The sequence below is a fragment of the Ctenopharyngodon idella genome, chromosome 12 (assembly GCF_019924925.1).
Source record: "Ctenopharyngodon idella isolate HZGC_01 chromosome 12, HZGC01, whole genome shotgun sequence".
NCBI classification, from domain to species: Eukaryota; Metazoa; Chordata; class Actinopteri; order Cypriniformes; family Xenocyprididae; genus Ctenopharyngodon; species Ctenopharyngodon idella.
Genome location: NC_067231.1, coordinates 4069543 through 4089427, shown reverse-complemented (window position 1 = coordinate 4089427; position 19885 = coordinate 4069543). Strand labels below are relative to the sequence as shown.

The following is a 19885-nucleotide window of genomic DNA, read 5'->3' as shown; positions in this document are numbered from 1 at the left end:
GGGTGGAGCTATAAATAAAAACATGCCCTAGACCTAGAGGATACATCTATCTTACATTAAACTGTCACGCTATGTGTACCACTGATTCTACATTCACAGAAAATAAAACATTTAACACATCCAACACAATGTTTAAAGAACATACAGTCCTTCACAACATATTTTAAATGTATTGACTAACTGAATAATTAGATTTATACTTAATTTTTTAGATATACAATACCTTTCAAAAGTTTGGGATCAGTAATATTTTTTAAAATATTTATTTAAGAAGTCTCTTTTGCTCACAAGGCTGCATTTATTTGATCAAAAAACAGTAAAAACTGTAATATTGTGAAATAATATTGCAATTTAATAGAACTGTTTTCTATTCAAATATATTTTAAAATTTAATTTATTCCTCTGGTCAAAGCTGAATTTCCAGCATCATTACTCCAGTCTTCAGTGTCACATGATCCTTCAGAAATCATTCTAATATGCTGGTTTGCTGCTCAAGAAACATTTCTTATTATTATCAATGTTGAAAACAGCTTTAATCATTTTTTCAGGATTCTTTAATGAATAGAAAATTTAAAATAACTGCATTTATTCAAAATAGAAATCGTTTGTAACATTATAAATGTCTTTACTGTCACTTTTGATCAATTTAATGCATTCACGCTGAATACATTTTTTTCCAATATAAATCGTATTGATCCCAAACTTTTGAATGGTATATTATTAATAAATTTAAGTGCCTTAATTAATTAGACATATTCAGGTATTATTTAAGGTTGTTTTTAGACATAAGCTGTCAAACTGTTAAGACTAGATATTATAATATCAAAATACATGTTTACACTTTATTTTAAGGTGACGTAGTTACATTGTAATTACTCAAATAAGTACTAAGTAATATTAATTAACTACATGTACTTACTATAGAGTTATGGTTAGGGTTTTTTTAAGGGTTAGTTATGCATAATTTACTGTTATCACTATAGTAAGTACATGTAGTAGTGTGTAACTACATCACCTTAAAAGTTCACCACATCTATGTCGATTCTACTCCACATTCTCCAGGTCATCATTTTCTTCCTCAGATTCCCTCTCCTCCATTGAGAGGTCCTTGAGCTCTGACATTGGCACCAGCTGACCCTCTTGGTTCAATCCCATTGGCTGAATCATATTATCCCTGTTAAGGAAAAGATGTGAGAGTGTTAGTGTACAAATCTTTACTGGTATTTTTGAAGTGGTTTAAGATCCTTACTTTGAGAGTTTGTTAAAAAGACTGATGAGCCGATGAGCTTCCTCCTCTTTCTCCTCCTCCGTCATTCCCTCCATGGGGTCAGGCTGCTCCTCTTCCACCTGTCCCGTCACTGGGTTCACTTTGTCTTTAATCTGCCGGTACTCCTCGGTGTCGGAGTCTGAATCGCTAGAGTACTGTGCTCCTGATGATGAGGCCTGTGACCTTTGACCTCCCAGCAAGCCTCTAGTGGCCAGGAGCCCAGCAGCATTCCCATATCCAGTGTACTTGACGAAACGACTCACTGGAATATCCGAGAAAAAAACTGAATATTATCTTTTGGGGGAAATTTGGGAGTGGTGGTGCTCATGGGTGTTTGATACAGTAGTGAAGCTGAAATGCGGCCCATTCAGTTAAAAGTTGGTTATTTTCCAAATAGATTTATGAAATAATTTAATAAACAATAAAATATAAACTTCTTATCACACTATAACATTATATATTTAGTTAAAAGAGTAATTAAAAGTTCCCATGGTCAACTGCAGGCAGTTTTCTAGTTTTCCCTTTCCTTATAGGTGCACACATTACGCTTGCCAAAATTAAAAGTTAAATTTGATTCACCAGTTTCCGTTTGTCCTGCCCACTATGTTATCTTTAGGATGTAAGGATGTTATAGCATTCAAGCTTTTGTGGAGTTGAAGTTGAAAATGGCGAAACAAATATCAATCAATGTCCCTCCAGCAGGAGTTATTCTCTATTGCAGTGCACACTGTTACTAAACTCCCTGAAACACCTCGATCATAGTCTTGAGTTTTCTTCCGGAAACGAACATGTAACAATTTTCCTCATTTAAATTATTCCTGCCCAAGGCATACGCAGAATAAAGGGGCGGGGCTCTCGGTTATGATAAGGGGCGTGACATTTCTCAAACACACTTGAAGAGCTTAACCAATTACAACACACTGCTCCAGCCAACCAATCAAAGCACATTGTGCTTTTCACAAGGAGGGGCTTCATAGAGACAGGAACTAAACAGAGTTACTGACAGACTGGGAAGAGAGGAGATGCAACAATGTCAAATATGGGAAAATAATGTGTTTTTTTGAACATTCAAGCATTCAAACCTATTCTATTAGACCCCAAAAATAAAATCAAGACTTTGAAAAAAGGCATGATTGGCTTTAACCCTCTGGTGCTGTTGGGTCGTTTTTGACCAAAAATTTTTACGTTAATTCTGTACTTCAGTGAAATGGCACGAAACTTGGTAAAGGTTTTGGCACTTGCTGTGTGAACACACACACACACACACACACACAATATCATGGACATGATTCGAAAAGGTTAAATGGTCCTGGAAAAACTTGTATTGTTCACAGTCAAATATGACCACACTGAAAATGAATGGGAGACGAATTTCATCTATTAGAAACGTTTGGTACTGCGCACAAACAAATTTTTACTGAAAGCTCTTTTTTTTTTAAATATCAACCTCAAATTTGGAACACAGCTTGTTTAAATTTATGGCTTTGTTTTTCCCAGATTTAAAGTAAAACGTGTTTTGGAAAATGTATATTTCATATAAAAATTGAAAATGGTATTTTTGTGCAAATTTCATAACAATAAATGTAAAATGTTCACTTTTTAAACTTTTTTTTTCACTTCAGCAATAATTTGCCAAGTGTCATCTTTAAAAAGAGACCAAACTTAAGTCTGAGCTCCAAAGCATTCAAGATTTATGACAGTTTAATTTGGAAATTTCATTTTCAGGTCCATGCTCAAAAAGTGAATAAATGGATTATAACTACTGCATAAATATAATTTAGTACCATAAAATCCCATAAAAATACAAAATATTAAATAAAAACATTATCAAAATAAAATATAGTATAATAATTTCATTGAAATAAAAAAAAAAAATATGGTAATTTTTGACCGACATGCGAAGAGCACCAGATGGTTAAAAAGCCTAAACTGGATATCCCAATTGTACTGCTGCAAGAAACCACGTCTAGCAATGAATCTGGGAGATTCCTTTTAATGTGAACAGAGACACTTGATTATGATGAGATTTCACCAGAAGCCCTCATTGACTAATATTGTATGTCATGTCAAGTAATTCATATCATGTTTATCCTGTCAATATACTTGATAGAAAACAGGAAGAGCCATTTCATTGTGTTTGTTGTTTATAGGTTGTTTTGTGTTGCACTGTATTTTTTAAACTTGTTTTTGTGGTAATTTGGCATGCAGTTTTCATCATCTATGCTCGCGTGTTATTATACAGTACCATTTTCTTTGCACAGCACGAAGAGCAGGTCAGCAGCGCAGTGTTTGAGCTCAGTGTCCAGGTGGGTCATCAGTCTAACCAGACGATTCCTCAAGGTGTTGCCCTTTTCAGGTTTAGTGCTAGCATCCTTTAATGGAGGCAGAATCTGTACTCGACGAGAAAACACATGCAATTAGATACAAAACAATGCCAGTGTTTTATTAGACAATGTGTTACCTCATGATAATCTATAATAGTAGCCGTGCCTGTTGTCTCAGGTAGCGTCTTGTCTCTCTGTGACCTCGGGAGCACTCGGTCAGCAAATTCAGCACAGGGGTCAGTCTCTCTTTGACCTTTTCACCCTGCATGTGAAACGCCACTGCATTAGAAAAGCCACTGTTGCACATAACAAGCAATGTTATTATACGAGTCATATCCTGTTTTTGTTTTTTTTCCCTGAGGTACACTATTAAGTATAATTTATTCCCCCTCCCTACTTCCACCCTCTCTGACCCTTCAAACATGCGGCAAATTTTGCAAAAGCAGCAAACCAGCACATTATAATGATTTCTGAAGGATCATGTGACACTGAAGACTGAAATTTATATACTTTAACCACAAATACTCGTCTTGCACTAGCTCTGTTATCCGCCATGCATTACATTAGAAAGGTCATGCATGTCGTAGGCGGAAGTACCGCGGTAGGGCGAAAAACTCAAAAACGGTCAACCCCACTGAAGTCCACTATATGGAGAAAAATCCTGGAATGTTTTCCACAAAAAAAACCTTAATTTCTTTTTAACTGAAGAAATAAAGACACAAACATCTTGGATGACATGTTGATAAGTAAATTATCAGGAAATTTTAATTCAGAAGTAAACTAATCCTTTAATGACTGAATCTCAATATATCGAGGGCGATTCATGATGATAATAACTATCTATTTCTCTATCCTTTTGTTTCTCCCTTCCCTTACTTATTTTTCTTTCACCCTCTTTTTACCTGCTCCAGTTTTCTCTCCATGTACATGAGTAGGTCGTGCACACAGTCCATGTTGACTCCATTCATCTGGTGTGAGTCTGGACCCAGAGGCACGGATACCAGAACGTCTAGACAACTCAACGGGAGAGCAGACAGCATGTTCGCTGCATGCCTGAGAGAAAGAAAGAGTTTCAAGGTCATGTGTATGCTAAAATCTGTCCTATTTTAATCAAATGTTGAATGCTGTTGATTACAACAGAACATCAATCAGTTTATAAAAGCGCACTAACTGTACAGCTTGTATTTTATATGAATTACTCTGTGTTTGATATTTAAAAAGGAAAGTTGTCGAACTGTCCTTTTAAGGTGGAGAAGGTTATGTATTACTGGCATAATTCTTATGAGTGAAGATGAGGAGAAAAGCAGACACAGACGAACATGGCTTTCAGAAAAAGGAAGAGCCTGTGCTCACTGTGACACTGGTACGGTTGAGGCACACTGTGTAAAGAGGCACACATACTGTGGTCAATTTAGAGATATGAGAGAGAAATACTTTGAAAAAACCCCACATCTAATTCCTCTTTTTCTAAAGCTGTCACAAACAGATCAGATGCAGGTGCACAACACATGTAATTATAATTATTCTATTTATTGCCTGCACAACGTGTGTAAGCTTGATGCATTTTTTTTATTTCATGACCCTTATATATGTACATACACACACATAAAGTATAAACTACATCTGTCAGCCAAATTAATATGTGCTCAAACTTGGTTCTTTTATTCACATTCTATTCATTATCTACACAACAGTGTAGACTATTTTATTTATTTTATCTATTACAATTATTAATATAATATTATTTTGGAGTCTGATTATTATTTTATTTTATTACTAATTTCTATTATCTTTCCATTTTGTGTGTGTGTTTGTCTTGATCTTGTAAATACTGTACATGCCAATGAAGTACTTTGAAATGTAAATTATATTTGACTTCCACTGTAAGTACATTACTGTACAAATGTAACCCCTCCAGTTCTACTTGCACCGCTCTGAGCGGGATTCGAACTGCCATCTCTGGCATGGCCCATGGGATGCTAAAGACTGCACCCTAATCATCAGTGCACCTCTTGAGGCCAAGGGAGTGAGGTTTACTCGCACAGCTCTTACTAGCTTGCACTCACTCTCCTAAATCTCACTCCCACCTGGGTCATGGCACCAATGTAACCCCTCTGGCACTACTCGCACTGCTCCTAGTGGGCTTTGAACCGTGCTAAAGACCACACCCTCTAGCGTGAGCCACTAGTGCACCTCTTGAGGCCAGGGGAGTGAGGTTTACTCACACAGCTCTTACTAGCTTGCCTCTGTTACACTCACTCTCCTAAATCTCACTCCCATCTGGGTCATGGCACCAATGTAACCCCTCCAGTTCTACTTGCACCGCTCCTAGCGGAATTTGAACCGCCGTCTCCGAAGTGGGGAGGCAGGTGCACTAAAGACCACAGCCTTTAGCTTGAGTCACTAGAGCACCTCTTGAGGCCAGGGTAGTGAGGTTTACTCACACAGTATACTAGCTGGCCTCAGTTACATAAACACTTTCGTGCTTGTGGAACGAGTCATAATTACTGAAATTTTCAACTCAGAATAGTTATTATAGAACAATAAAAATATTTACACTAACCCCTTTAATTCATCTGTAGCTTCCTCCTCCTCAGAGGACACCATCAGACAGTGACGCAAAACTGCAGCCAGGTGGCGATAGAGAGATGCATCTTCCTGGTAGACACAATGTGAACCTTGATGTTAACAATTTAAATCAATTTATTCAGTGTGACGTGTGGGTTTACTACAGTATTACTACAGTATTATAGTATTCCCATCTGATACATCACATAGTACCATTATTTGTAAGGGAGGTGAGTGAGCATGAGTGTGATAATGTCTGCATACACCCACCTCTTCAGGTTCTTGAGTGTGTGTGCTGTGTGTGATATTAAAAAGGATCTTCAGAGCCTCCTGAGCCTGCTGTGAGTCTTCCACACTTATAAAAGGCGCTGCAGGATCCAGCACAACCTTGAACTGTTCCTTCCACTGTACTGATAAACACTTCTCCAGCACTGTGGTCAACAGAGGCACTCCTCCCTCCTAAAAATGACCAAAAAAGTCAATACAATATGTAGATAGGATTGTGACCGCTGACCGATATAAAACAATTTACACTACCGTTCAAAAGTTTGGGCTCAGTATGATTTTTTTTAGATTTTTCAAAGATGTCTCTTATGCTCACCAAGGCCGCATTTATTTGATCAAAAATACATTAAAAACAGTAATATTCTGAAATATTATTACAATTTAAAATACCTGTTTAAAATGTAATTTATTCCTGTGATCAAAGCTGAATTTCCAGCATCATTACTCCAGTCTTCAGTGTCACATGATCCTTCAGAAATCATTCTAATATGCTGATTTGTTGCTCAAGAACATTTCTTATTGTTATTAATGTTTTTATTTATTAATATTTATTAAAATTTATTAATATTTTTGTGGAAACCATGATACATTTTGTTCAATTTAATGTTTCCTTGCTGAAAAAAGTTTAAAAAATCTTACTGACCCCAAACTTTTGAAAGTTAGCGTACATAATACGATACCAGAAAAGATTATTTGTTTTACAATATTTGCTCAAAATTCAAATAATGGAAGGAGAAAAGTAGATACTTGTTTCAGCTGTGTTCTGAGTTCAGGTCTCAGCGCCGTCAGTAAAAACATGAACCGGAGCGTGTAAAACTGGCCACAAGGAGAAGATGCAGACTGAAACTCCTTATTTAGCTTTTCCGTCAGACCACAGAGGATACTGAAGTATAGCAAGCAATGGGAGAGAAAAGAAAAAAGCATATGACATGCAAATATATTTAGTTTCAGTGAATACAGTGTCCCAAACCCCCCACAAAAAACACCACAAGCGTCACGTGTGTTTTATTATGTGTAGTAGACTAGGCTGGTAAATAGTAGTCATTTTGCGGTTTAGTATTCATAGAAACTAGTCCATATCATTATTTGATTAAGTGTACTACGCTACTTTTGATTTACTTATCCAAATTTTGCCAAATATTCCATGACATTCCTCATTACACAGTAAGTTCCATTTTTATGACTAAATTCTGGCCGGAGAAATCATAGGTCTTCACAACCCGCCAAAATAAAACTTGAAGAAATGATGACAGAAATATATAACTATTGTACAATAGAATGCACTTCTCAAAATAATAAACTCTAATAAATTATAATACAGTTTATTATAACATTACTTTAAGGAATATCATAAGGGCTTTTCACACTGCACTTAACTTCATTCTAAACACCGCTTTTAACCCTGGGTAAAGGAACATTTCACTATTGTACTTTGGAAGTGGGGTTAGCACCGCTTTTCGGGATTACAAAACCCTGCTCAGGAGTAGTACCGCTTTTGCAGTGGCACTCATATTTGCCTGCTTTGGACAGTCATGGAAACACTGTGCATTGTATATAAACAGTAAATTTAGTGTTTGAGAGGAAAAATGTCAAATGCTGGCAGAAAACGTGACAATTGACTGATTGAAGAGACAATTGAAATGAAGAAGAGACCATTTGATTTTTACCTTTATAGTCCGAAATGTCCATTTAGTATAAACTCAATAGTACAGTCGTGAATCCGAGGATGCGCAATGCTAGTGCTATGTAAACAGGTCTCGTGCTGCGTTTATCCAATCAATGACACTGACACCGCAAATAAAAACGTTAACCCAGGGTTTAGGAATGTAGAGTGTGAAATGTCAGCTTATGAATACCCAGGATTAATTATTAACCCCGGGTAAATTATGAGCAGTGTGACTGTGAAGCAGGATAACACAGGATTCCATTTACCCGGGGTTTAGAATACACTATTTCAAGTGTGAAAAGCCCTATACAATATCACAGTTTTTCTTCTAGGTTTTCATTTAAACAGTAAACCTCCGAGGCCTGTTGCATGAAGCCAGTTTCAATTCCTACCAAAGTTTGAGATTAGTTGTGAGCAAACCCTTGTTTTTCGGCTCAAGATGAGTTATTCACAATCTCTGGATCAATCCCTGAGTTGACAGAGAACATTTATACTGAGTATTGTGAGCCTGATCTAAACCAGGTTGGATTTGTATGGTTTTGTCAACTCTAAACCTACTCCGAAACTCAGAGTTTGTTAAACTAGCTTCATGCAACAGGTCTTGCGTTTTTCACAGTGCCCATGAGGAAAGTTTAAATCGTATGTAGAAATGGCTCATACCTGAGTTCACTGGCTCTCTCTTGTGCCCAAGCACTATTGTAAACAATGTTACATAAGATTTTCATAACTTCCTTCCTGGTTTCCTCTTCGTCATCTTTTTCCTCCTCTTCCTCCCCTCCTCCCAGGCTTCCTCTGCTGTCTCTTTTACCAGGTGTGAGAGCTTTAAAAACGCTGCTCCTCCTGCGAGAAGGTCCGAGGCTCATGCTTGAAAATGTGCTAGCCTTGCGATCACCACACCAATCGCTTGGCCCCCAGACCACAGGGTCGTTCGCATCACTGATTACAGCCTCAGAACCATCGTCTTCCTCACCACCGTGATCATCCTCATCTGCTTGGCCTAATTTGATCTCAGAAATAGCCACGATGACGTCATTATAGGGGTCAACATCATTGTCAGTGTCTTCTATTGGAATAGGTGCATTGCTGATGCCGCCCAGGTGGGCTAGAGTGAGCAGCGCTCTGTCAGTGACCAGAGGTCCCATAACCTTTTTGTCTCTTGAGAGGATTCGTAAGGATCTCAGACATACTTTCAGCACACGCCCTTGCGGTTCAGTCTGGAGGAACCTGACCAAAACTGTAGCCAGAGCCTGAGGGCAAGAGAGAGAAACAAATGCAAATTAAAGGCGGAACTTGTCTTAGGATGGTTTATGTGTGTATTTATTTAAAAGAGCCAAGGTTACCTGTCTCAAAATGACGTCTGGGTTACAGGACTCATCGTAGTCTGAATCCGAGTCGGACACATAATCCCGCACTTTATTCTTTCTGAACTGCGGTGACCCAAAAAAAAAGTGTTATAGGAACAAACCATTTTGAGTATACTGCGATTCATGCATTCCGTTTTTATTGCCGTTACATGACAGGCCAATAGGAATTAATATATAACAGTGATTAGTTTTGGTACTGCTAGTGATGTTGTGCTCTCCACCTTTAACCCTCTGGTATAGAGTGATGCAGGGATCAATGACATATTTTTGTAGGCCAACTTGGAAGTTAGCATCACCCTGGCTCCCTCGACAAAAATTCAATAGGATTGGTTTTTGGATTATTGCAGAAAATAAGGTCTGTGACTAACAAAAGCTTATGATTCTTACACATATTGTTCATCCTGATAATCTTCACAAATGAACACAACTTTTGAATGAATTTTGAATCATAAATACAACCGGCAGAAGTCAAAAGCTAAACGTAGGTTATAAACGAACTACACCACGGTCACATTACCTCAACGTCACCATCACTAAACTTCCGACAACTCATTCAGACTTTGTTTGAAAAAATTTCTCTGAACGTTTGAGATACGTTAGAATAGTTAGCAAGAGCATGAGCATGATTATAAACACAACAAGGCTGTGAAAGCGACTAGTGAGTAGATGAGTTTACCTGTTCGATGTGATAACGTTTAATGTCAGACAACTTCTGTAGTGTCATTTAGCCACTTGTTAGCAACCTCCTTTTACAAAGACAAGAGGATATTATTGATGTATTTTATATCGTAGAACAAAATGTGAAAATATCTTGAGCTCGTGTTCACCATGGACCTTATTTCAAGCATTTAACCAAAAAACCCATTGATTTCAGGATGATAGAACTGGAAGTGATAAAATGTTAACTCATTTCCAGGTTTTGGCCTACAAAAATATGTCATCCCTCCACCACTCTATTCTTCATTTAGGGGTCACACTTGTGACCCTAGTCGGTCAAAACAGACTGAAAACAATACTTTTTTTATAATTTAATGAATGTACTATATTTTATTCTTTAATATTTTGTATTTTATGGGGATTTCATGTTACTAGACAATATACACCTTCAAATTATACAGCATTTATAAAATAATCTTTTTTTTTTTTTAATTATTTTTAATACAGTGTTTAAGTTAAAAATATAGTAAAAGTATATAAAATCCAATGCATGTAAGGCAGATTGGTGCCACTTGATGGACTGTGCCACCGTAATTTTGGCCAAGACATATTCCTGGATCAACATATTTTGTTAATCCAGGAACATCATTCCTGTCCGAAAACATAGTCCTAACCCTATCCCTACCCCTAAACCTAACCCTACCCATAACATATCCCTAAAATCAGAGGGAAATGATAGGTGAGTAACACTGATGTAGAAGCACCTAACCCTGGTTGTAAGCCTAAACTTCTGATTGGTTGATTGGAATGTTGTTCTAGGATCAACAAAGATGTTTTTACTTTGGTGAAATCACGCTATAGTTCCTTATCAGTATTTTCAGGCATAATTATAGACACACTTTTATTAGATTTTGCATTTGGATATATATTTAGACATTATCCAAGACTATTTAATCGTTTCTCTATAAAAAGCTCTGTTTTTCGTATGTCCCATTAATTTCCTATGCCGTCAGTTTTGACGATGAAGATCACAAGTGTGACTATATAGCCTTTTCTAATCATGTCCACGATTTTTTTTGTGTATGTTTATAGAGGAAGTGCCATGAAATTCATCAAGTTTTTTTTGCCATTTTATTAAAGGATAATGAAAAAAAAATTAACACGCAAGTTTTTTTGGTCTAAAATGTCCACCAGAGGGTTAACAATGGTCAATCAGGATGTCAGTAGCCTTGGGGAATTCAAGAATGTAGAAAATATTACCTCTTCCAGCTCCTGCCTCTTTTTAGATTGAACAAGCAGCCAGACGACAGAAAAATATGAAAGTCATTAATCCAACCCAAAAGATACGACAAAGAAAATATGTTTTTCTATTCTAAATGTGCGTTTTGTATTTGCATGTTTTAAAAATATGTTGAACCAGGAAAGGAGAAATATATTCCAGATAGCAAGGTGATATTGATACAATGTTGAGTTTTCATCAAAACATTTTCATGAAATCAAATTTGGCAATTCCTATTTTTTATGGAATATTGCAGTGTTTATTATACATGATTTATCTGTGTGCCCTCTTAATCTTTAATCAAAATAACTTCCCCTTTCCTCATGCAGCAACATCTCTTCTCTTCTCTGATGACGTGTTTACTGGCACGAGGGCGGGACAACCTGTCACTCACATGAGACTGACCAATAGCAAACCACAACCATCCAATTAGTGACTGTAAGGTCTTCCTGAACTTCCCTTATTTATTTATTATAACGTTTAAGTATTTCTAATAGAAAGTTTGTAATGATTAAGAATTTGTTAATGTATAGCATTGAAGTAGCTGAAGTGTTGAAAGGGATGGTTCACCCCAAAATAAAAATGCTGTCATCATTTACTCACCCTCAAGTTCTTCTAAACTTGTATTTCTTTGTTCTGCTGAACACAAAAGAAGATATTTTGAAGAATGTGGGTAACCAAACAGTTGCTGGTCCCCATTGACTTCCAGAGTATGGAGGGGAAAAAAAGCCAATAGGGACCAGAAACTATTTGGTTACCAACATCCTTTAAAATATCTTCTTTTATGAAATTTGAACATTGTTTCAACATTTAGTGAAGATGCAAAAATTATGTTGAACCAATTTTCATTGTAATCTTAATTCAATGCAATTACGTAGATACATCAACACTGACTTGCTATCTGGAATGGAATTAGCAGGGAGATTATGGTCTATATATTAATGAGCTGCAGGCCGGGAATCAAGTCAACTGCAGTATCCGCAAATAGACATAGACATGCAGGAAATATTTTCTGCCCAGAGGAAATTTGTATGACGCAAATGTTACACTTTCATATAGCTTATTTTTCTTATTTCTTTGTAAATTAAATATAAGCTTTGTCTCAGATGTTTCTTTGGAAAAAAAAAATATTTGGAGAAATCAAAATATAAAATACATAACACATATTTGCTCTGGGAAGAACATTTGGTCTGGAAGTCATATATAGAAATCCCTGAATTTGACCAATTTGAGCACATTTTAAAGGTACACTATGTAACTTAACAGCCCTCTAGTGGTTAACAACAAAACTGCATGTATTTTGCAGAAGAGCACAGTTTTGGCTGTGCTGCTTCGGCTCTGCGTGACTGCGGATGAATATAACCTTTGACAATAGATAATGCTTTACAATGAACCCTTAGAGAGCTACATATAGCAATTTATCTGTAAAATCAAATACCTTGTTAAGTAATAAAAACGCCATCTATGCATCGCTTTTACAATATTTTAAATCCCTCATTTCTCGCTATCTGCGCTTGTTTCTGCCACTAAATAAAAAAATAAAAAAGGTAATTGTGACTTTTTATCTCACAATTCTGCAACTGCGAGTTATAAAGTCAGAATTGTGTGTGATAAAAAGTCAGAATTGTGAGATATAAACGCGAGATAAAACAAGATAAAAACGTGCAAAAAAACATCAGTCTTCTTTCCCAGTTGGACATTATAACACGCAATTGTGAGTTTGTATCTCACAGTTGTGACTTTCACGCAATTCTGACTTTATATCACACAATTCTGATTTTATTTCACGCAATTCTGACTTTATAACTCGCAATCCTGACTTTATATCACACAATTCTGATTTTATTTCACGCAATTCTGACTTTATATCACACAATTCTGATTTTATTTCACGCAATTCTGACTTTATAACTCGCAATTCTGACTTTATATCACACAGTTCTGACTTTATATCACAATTCTGACTTTATATCGCAATTCTGATTTTATATCACACAATTCTGACTTTATATCACAATTCTGACTTTATATCGCAATTCTGATTTTATATCACATAATTCTGACTTTATATCACGCAATTCTGACATTATAACTCACAACTTTTGAGTTTATATCTCACAATTCTGAGAAAAAAGTCAGAATTGTAAGATAAAAAGTCACAATTACCTTTTTTTATTTTTTATTTCATGGCAGAAACAAGCTTCCATAGAAAAGCCAAGGCAAGTGATTCCCCGGAGATTCGACATTTAGCTGCTCCATGTCAACCTTTTTCGATCGCTGTGACACTAATGCCACTCTCACAACAAGTAGCTGAAGCAACTTTTCTCTAATTATAGATAGGATGAGACACGCACAGGCAAATGACATATGTACACAATCTCCTGCGAAAACCATCCCGCCTGGTCTAAAATATAAACACTTATAATAGGCTTACCATAGTGAATCAGGGTAAGACAGAAACACGTTTTGGAGGAAGGACTGATAATGTATTGACTCACTATTTAAATGTTGTTAATTTTGAACAAAAAAGTTACATAGTGTATCTTTTAAGTCTGAGATCTTTTCTGAAACTTGTGAGATAGTGGCATCTTTATCTTATTTAAAGATATAAAGAGACTCGTTGTTCTTTCCTGTGAGTGTGTACATGTAATTGCACTCAAATATATCTTACTTTTCTTCTCTCCCTCTCCTCCAAATCATAGAAGAAGCACTGTGCGTACTAGGAGCAAGAGAGAGTGTGCAATTAGAAAAGAGCAATTACATAAAATGTGAGCTTTGAGTGCACAACTTGTGCAAAGTAGATTATTTTATAATGACATGCATTGTCAGTACAAATGTTATTAATACATTGGTTTTGGAGCCACTAGACTGAATATAATCACTGTTAATTGTGAGTACCTCTCGATTAAATTGCTGTAGTTCTGCCTTGAGTCCTTTCTGATCGCCCTCTCTGATACACTCGATAATCCTCTCTACATTCATCGCTGCACAAAAACACAAATGCACATACATGCACAAACATGAAATCATTCTCCAAAAAAAGGTTAAGTGCAGAAATATGAGATCACATTAAAAATCTGTGATTTAAACAGTTCTATGGAGTAGTATTAATTAACAATTAATACTTACTATATGATTAATAATACTACATGTAAGATGTGTAACAGACACTGTAAAATAGTGTTACTGAAAATTTGCTAATTCACTAATCAAAAGTAATTCATTATAATAAGCATAATAAATCTGTTATTAAAGCAAAAGAGGTGCAAAGCAGAAGATAATAAAATATCACATAATATAATAACAATAAAATATAACATTTTTAATTCAACTTTTGATTCAAATTGTTACAGTGATAATATAATCTGTATATATATGTAATATAATACTAAATGCAATATTAAATGACAAAAAAAAAGCAAAATACGGTAGAAGCATTTTCACGCGTTTCATGTTTGGGCCCACTGTATTTACTGAATCAACTGAATGCTGCTGTTCAAATATCAAATAAGTAATCAATATGAAATTTTCATACCAAAACACAAATATAAGCCTGCGTATAAGTCAGTTTCAGACTTCTATTCACTAAGTGTTTTCTTTATGTAGGTTAGTTCATCCTCTCACCTGTGAGTGTGTCTTCACCTGAGTGTGCCATGCAGGATCCAATGTGCTGGATCTTTAAATTCTATAGGATTTTAATAAGTAGTCGTTTCTTTACCTCCAGGCCTTTTATGTTCCTCTCTGTCAGTCTTTTTCACTCTGTTTACTCTGGCTTTGTCCCTGCCCCGTTTTCTCTGTAATCCTGCAGTGTATTAGTTATGCTCTAATCCTTTAATGTCTTTCCACTTTATCTCGATTCACTCGCTCTATAAATAACATCACAGAGGAGCCAGCTGATGGTGCAGTGGCATACAGTAACCACAAGGTGGCAGTTCAGTTGAAGACAGTGACATGTCGACCAGCGAATGTCATTAAACATCAAATGATAATAAACGTAAGATAATGTATTGTAAACTGACAAAGCTGCTTTGTTAATGTTTAATTTAAAGTCATCATGAAATCAAAACTGACAAGTCTTGTTTTTTTATGGAATATTGCAGTATTTAGGCTATTATAAATTATATATCCACATCATTATTTTTTTTTTTTAATTTTAAAGGGCGGGAAAACCTGTCGCTCACATGAGATTCGTCAATAGCAAACCAACAACCATCCAATCGATTGCTGATGGACAATATTAAGTAGGCCTACTGCCCTACATTTTTTCTTGTTCGAGAAGCCGTTTCACTCGGATATATGTCACAACAGGGGAAAAAATACTATCGGCAACTTCCGTTTCATCATGTCGACTTTAAATACTTTACCCAACATGCACTTTTTCAGACCTAGTGTGATATATGGTAGTCTATATGATAGGCCTATTTTTTCTCAGAACTATTTTCTATAATTTTTTAATCATAGCCTATAAAAACAAATAATCATAATTCACTCTGTGAGAGGGGCTGTCTTTTTTGTATTTTTATTTATTGATTGAGGTTTGTCTCTTTTCCCTGAAGAACATTTTAACCATAGATTTAGCTTTTCCGAAGCAATTTAATTTTGATTAATTAAAATAAACAACAATTTACTCTGTAAGATTCAATCCACTGGATGAAAATTGTAACAATCCACTGGATGTAAATTATATTTTGAAAGGTTTAATCTTCATTCAGGTTTATATTTTTATTCACTGAGGTTTGTCTGTTTTTCTTTTAAAAAATTTACACACACACACACACACACACACACACACACACTTTAACCATATTAGTTCTAGCTTTTCCTAATCCATGGGTAAAATTGTATTATGTTGATTTAAACTAGTAGTTACTTTAATAATAAATAAATGATTAAACTTTTAGGGAAAAAATGATCTTGCATGTTTCAGTACATAAAACAACATAATGGTAAATCATCTAATATCTTTCTTCCTTTAGAAGGCCAAATTGTGTTTGCAAATCTGATTTGTGAATTTTAATATGATAATGGGTTATTAAAGTACATTTTGTTCATGTAGTAGGCTACATATTACATGCATATATTACTACAATCTCATATGGTCCATATGGAAATGGATTATGACGTGTGTGTGTGTGTGTGTGTGTGTGTGTGTGTGTGTAAATGGGCATTTTAGCAACAAAAGTGTGTGTGAATTTGTCATGTAACATAGTCAATGTGTTTCCTGACAGGATACACATCAATGCCTAGTAGCCAGAACAAAAAAATGACACACAAACACTCATACCCACACTGCACCTAATGCCACTGATTGGCAATCAACAACAGGATGTGCCTGTTAAAGATAGGGGAATGTTTGAAATGATATACACAGAAATTCACATGAGAATAAAACCCCTTCACCTTTCCCTATCTGCACAAACTTACGTACAGACATAAATCACAATAAGTGCTCAAACAACAGTGCCTCTTTTACTCTTAATCAAGTGTTACACAAATCCTGCATCCACACCTGCCATTTACATCCTGTTGACAAGCTCCTTCATAGCATCAAGTGATTGTGTCGTGGTCAGTGAGTCAAGATGAATAAAGGTGAATCTGAGTAAAAGTCACAAACATCTGTTAGTTGTTACAGGGAGCAAAACTGAAATAACCCTTAAAAAGAAAAAAAAAATTATAAAACAAAATATCAAGCATCTTATGTTTTTCTCATTTTATTTTTATGAGATTGATTCTGAAGTCAGTGACTTTACAATAAAAAAAATAATAAATATAGGATTGTAAAATTCCTAAGCGATGTTTAAGATATCTGTGTCATAGAACTGTGAGTCTCATAGGAATCACAGCTATAATTATGCCTGGTTGTTGGTCAATGATTATTTCTGGCCTGATTATGACTGACACAGGGAGATAATGACAAAATGATCAACAGTTGACATGAAAATATATGATTTTTTTTTGGCAACATGCAGACAGAAGTTAGACAAATCAAGTGTCATACCTATAGATGAAATGCAAGGTGTGATTTAACATCTTTTACTTCTACCAGGCCTACATTTATACTATAGAGAAAAGTGGATATAATTTATATATACATAAACTGAAAATTGAGAACAAAAGCATTTTCATATTTGGAAGGACATTCGGGTCTCAGTGTAATTTTAGTATTATTTATAGTATTTATTAATATTTTGAATTTTAATTCATTTTCAGTTTTAGTTTTAATTTTAGTTTTAAGTTTTTTTAAGTCATTTGTATTAGTTTTTTTAATAAATATTTGTAGCTTTAATTTATTTTTATTTTAGTATTTAGCAGTGTTGGGGGTAACGGATTACAAGTAACATTAGTTACATAATCAAATTACTTTTTCAAGTAACTAGCATAATAATGTATTACTTTCCAAGTTACAACAAAATATCTGAGTTACTTTTTCAAATAAGTAACACAAGTTACTTTGTTTTCCCATGTATTGACTGACAGCTCTCCTGTCCTGAGAGAAATCGGGACTAAGTGTGGAGGTGTGCACTGTGTATTCCTCAAAATGAATGAAAACAGTGAAATGCTAACTCAGAATATTACACAAACCTGCAATAATTAAATATGTTAAATAACACAAATATACTTTATGTATTTAATCTCACTTTATTAACCAATGTTTTTCCTGCTGACCTTCGATGATCCGGTTCAACCACAAGAATAAGCAAAAATGATTTTAAATAAACATCACTTTTGTGTTTCATTAGTAAGTAAGAGTGTTGAATTTTCTTCTCCTGTATCCTATTCTTCTTTAATCCAGAATGGCAGCACAGATGAAAGGTTTGTTTGAGCTGCGCCCTCTACTGTAGAGCCGTAAATTTGCATTTCCTGAGGTATATTCATTTCACTTTTGGTGTGAAAGGGCCTTTATACAGAATCCCGCACATGACGTGCAGGGAAAAAAGTAAATCGTGCATACGAATTCGTTCCCTCGATTTGCTAAATTGTGCACACAATTTACTATTTCATTCCCTCGATTTGCTGAATCGTGCGTGCGATTTACTATTTCGTTCCCTCGATTTGCTAAATCGTGCACCGCGATTTACTATTTTGTTCCCTTGATTTGTTAAATCGTGCGTGTGGTTAACTATTTCGTTCTCTCGATTTGCTAAATAGAGCTCACGATTTACTATTTTGTTCCCTCGATTTGCTAAATAGTGTGCACGATTTACTATTTCGTTCCCTCGATTTATAAAACGTGTGCACGATTTACTATTTTGTTTCCTCGATTTATAAAACGTGCGCATGATTTACTATTTCTTTCCTTTCGATTTATAAATCGTGTGCATGATTTAGCAAATCGAGGGAACAAATTAGTAAATCGTGCGCACGATTTAGCTTATTATTTTTTTCCCCTGCATGTCATGTGCGGGGCTCCGTACCTTTACATTTGCCAAAAATAGAACTTTTTTTTATGTCAAGTCACCTTTATTTTTATAGAGCTTTATACAATACAGGGGTGTGTTTCCCGAACAACGATGTAACTAGCTGCTGAACTACTATAGTACGATGCATCAATGAACAAATCAACTAGCTAGTCACGACTGTTTCCCGAAACCGTATTGTCGCAAACCTGTCGTTCAACCACGTTGGTGAATGAAGTTACATTGTACTTAATGTCAGCTTGCTTATTTTGCTCAAGATAAGGATTTATTAAGTCCACATAATGCGTTATTTTCCATAAAAAGTAACTAAGTAACGCAATTAGTTACTTTTTAGGGAGTAACACAATATTGTAACGCATTACTTTTAGAAGTAACTTTAAAGTTTTTTAAAAATTTTTATTGAAGTTTTTCATCTAATATTTTTATATGAAATATCAGACAGCTTTTGAGTTAACCACAAACCACTACTATTATCTGTAGGCTGCGAAAATTGTCTTAATAAAAGGGCCAGAGCACATTTGGCCTCTAGTAATATACCACTCAAAGTGCACGCTAAAGTTTCATTCAAATTCATGACCTGTTGCATATCAATGTCACGGTCACAAGAAAACAGCAGGATATATGTATATATGAACTAATGTAAACTGAGTCAGGTGAATTATGGGTTTCTGTGCTTTATTTAACACACGATCACTACATGTTTGTATGACAAACATAAATGTTTGCAGGTGGCACTTGACTGAAAAAACCTGAGGTATCCCAGCAGCTACTCCGACTGAGAAAACAACTCCAGATGTCCAAAGCAGGAAAAGTACACAATAGAGTCTATAGGGAAACAGTGAACAAGCCTAAGGAGGGGGGAAAAAAATAGTCAAGAAAAGAGGATGAGAATAGGGAAGATGTTGTGAATGAACAGTCATCTCCTTTATATAGCTGAATTCAAATGACACCTCAAAATTCCTGGAAGTTCCTGATTGTCTGAAAAGATTTTATTTGAAGACTGTTGAGAGTGAGACTTCCATGTCATCAGAAAAAAATACTCGCTTGGGAATATCGA

The 19885-nt window shown here is 35.4% G+C and overlaps 1 protein-coding gene across 1 annotated transcript; it reads right to left on the bottom strand.

Moving 5' to 3' along the window:
* Window positions 1–28: 28 nt before the first annotated feature.
* On the bottom strand, window positions 29–15182 carry si:dkey-94f20.4 (synembryn-A). Its single transcript, XM_051914098.1, has 14 exons — window positions 15035–15182; window positions 14309–14394; window positions 14082–14129; window positions 11392–11409; window positions 9451–9537; window positions 8771–9357; window positions 7192–7327; window positions 6430–6618; window positions 6155–6249; window positions 4494–4644; window positions 3758–3853; window positions 3513–3657; window positions 1250–1529; window positions 29–1174 (listed from the first exon to the last, which is right to left on the bottom strand). The coding sequence occupies exons 1-14, from the start codon at window positions 15063–15065 to the stop codon at window positions 1045–1047; spliced, it is 2079 nt and encodes a 692-aa protein (XP_051770058.1). The 5' UTR covers window positions 15066–15182; the 3' UTR covers window positions 29–1044.
* Window positions 15183–19885: the final 4703 nt, after the last annotated feature.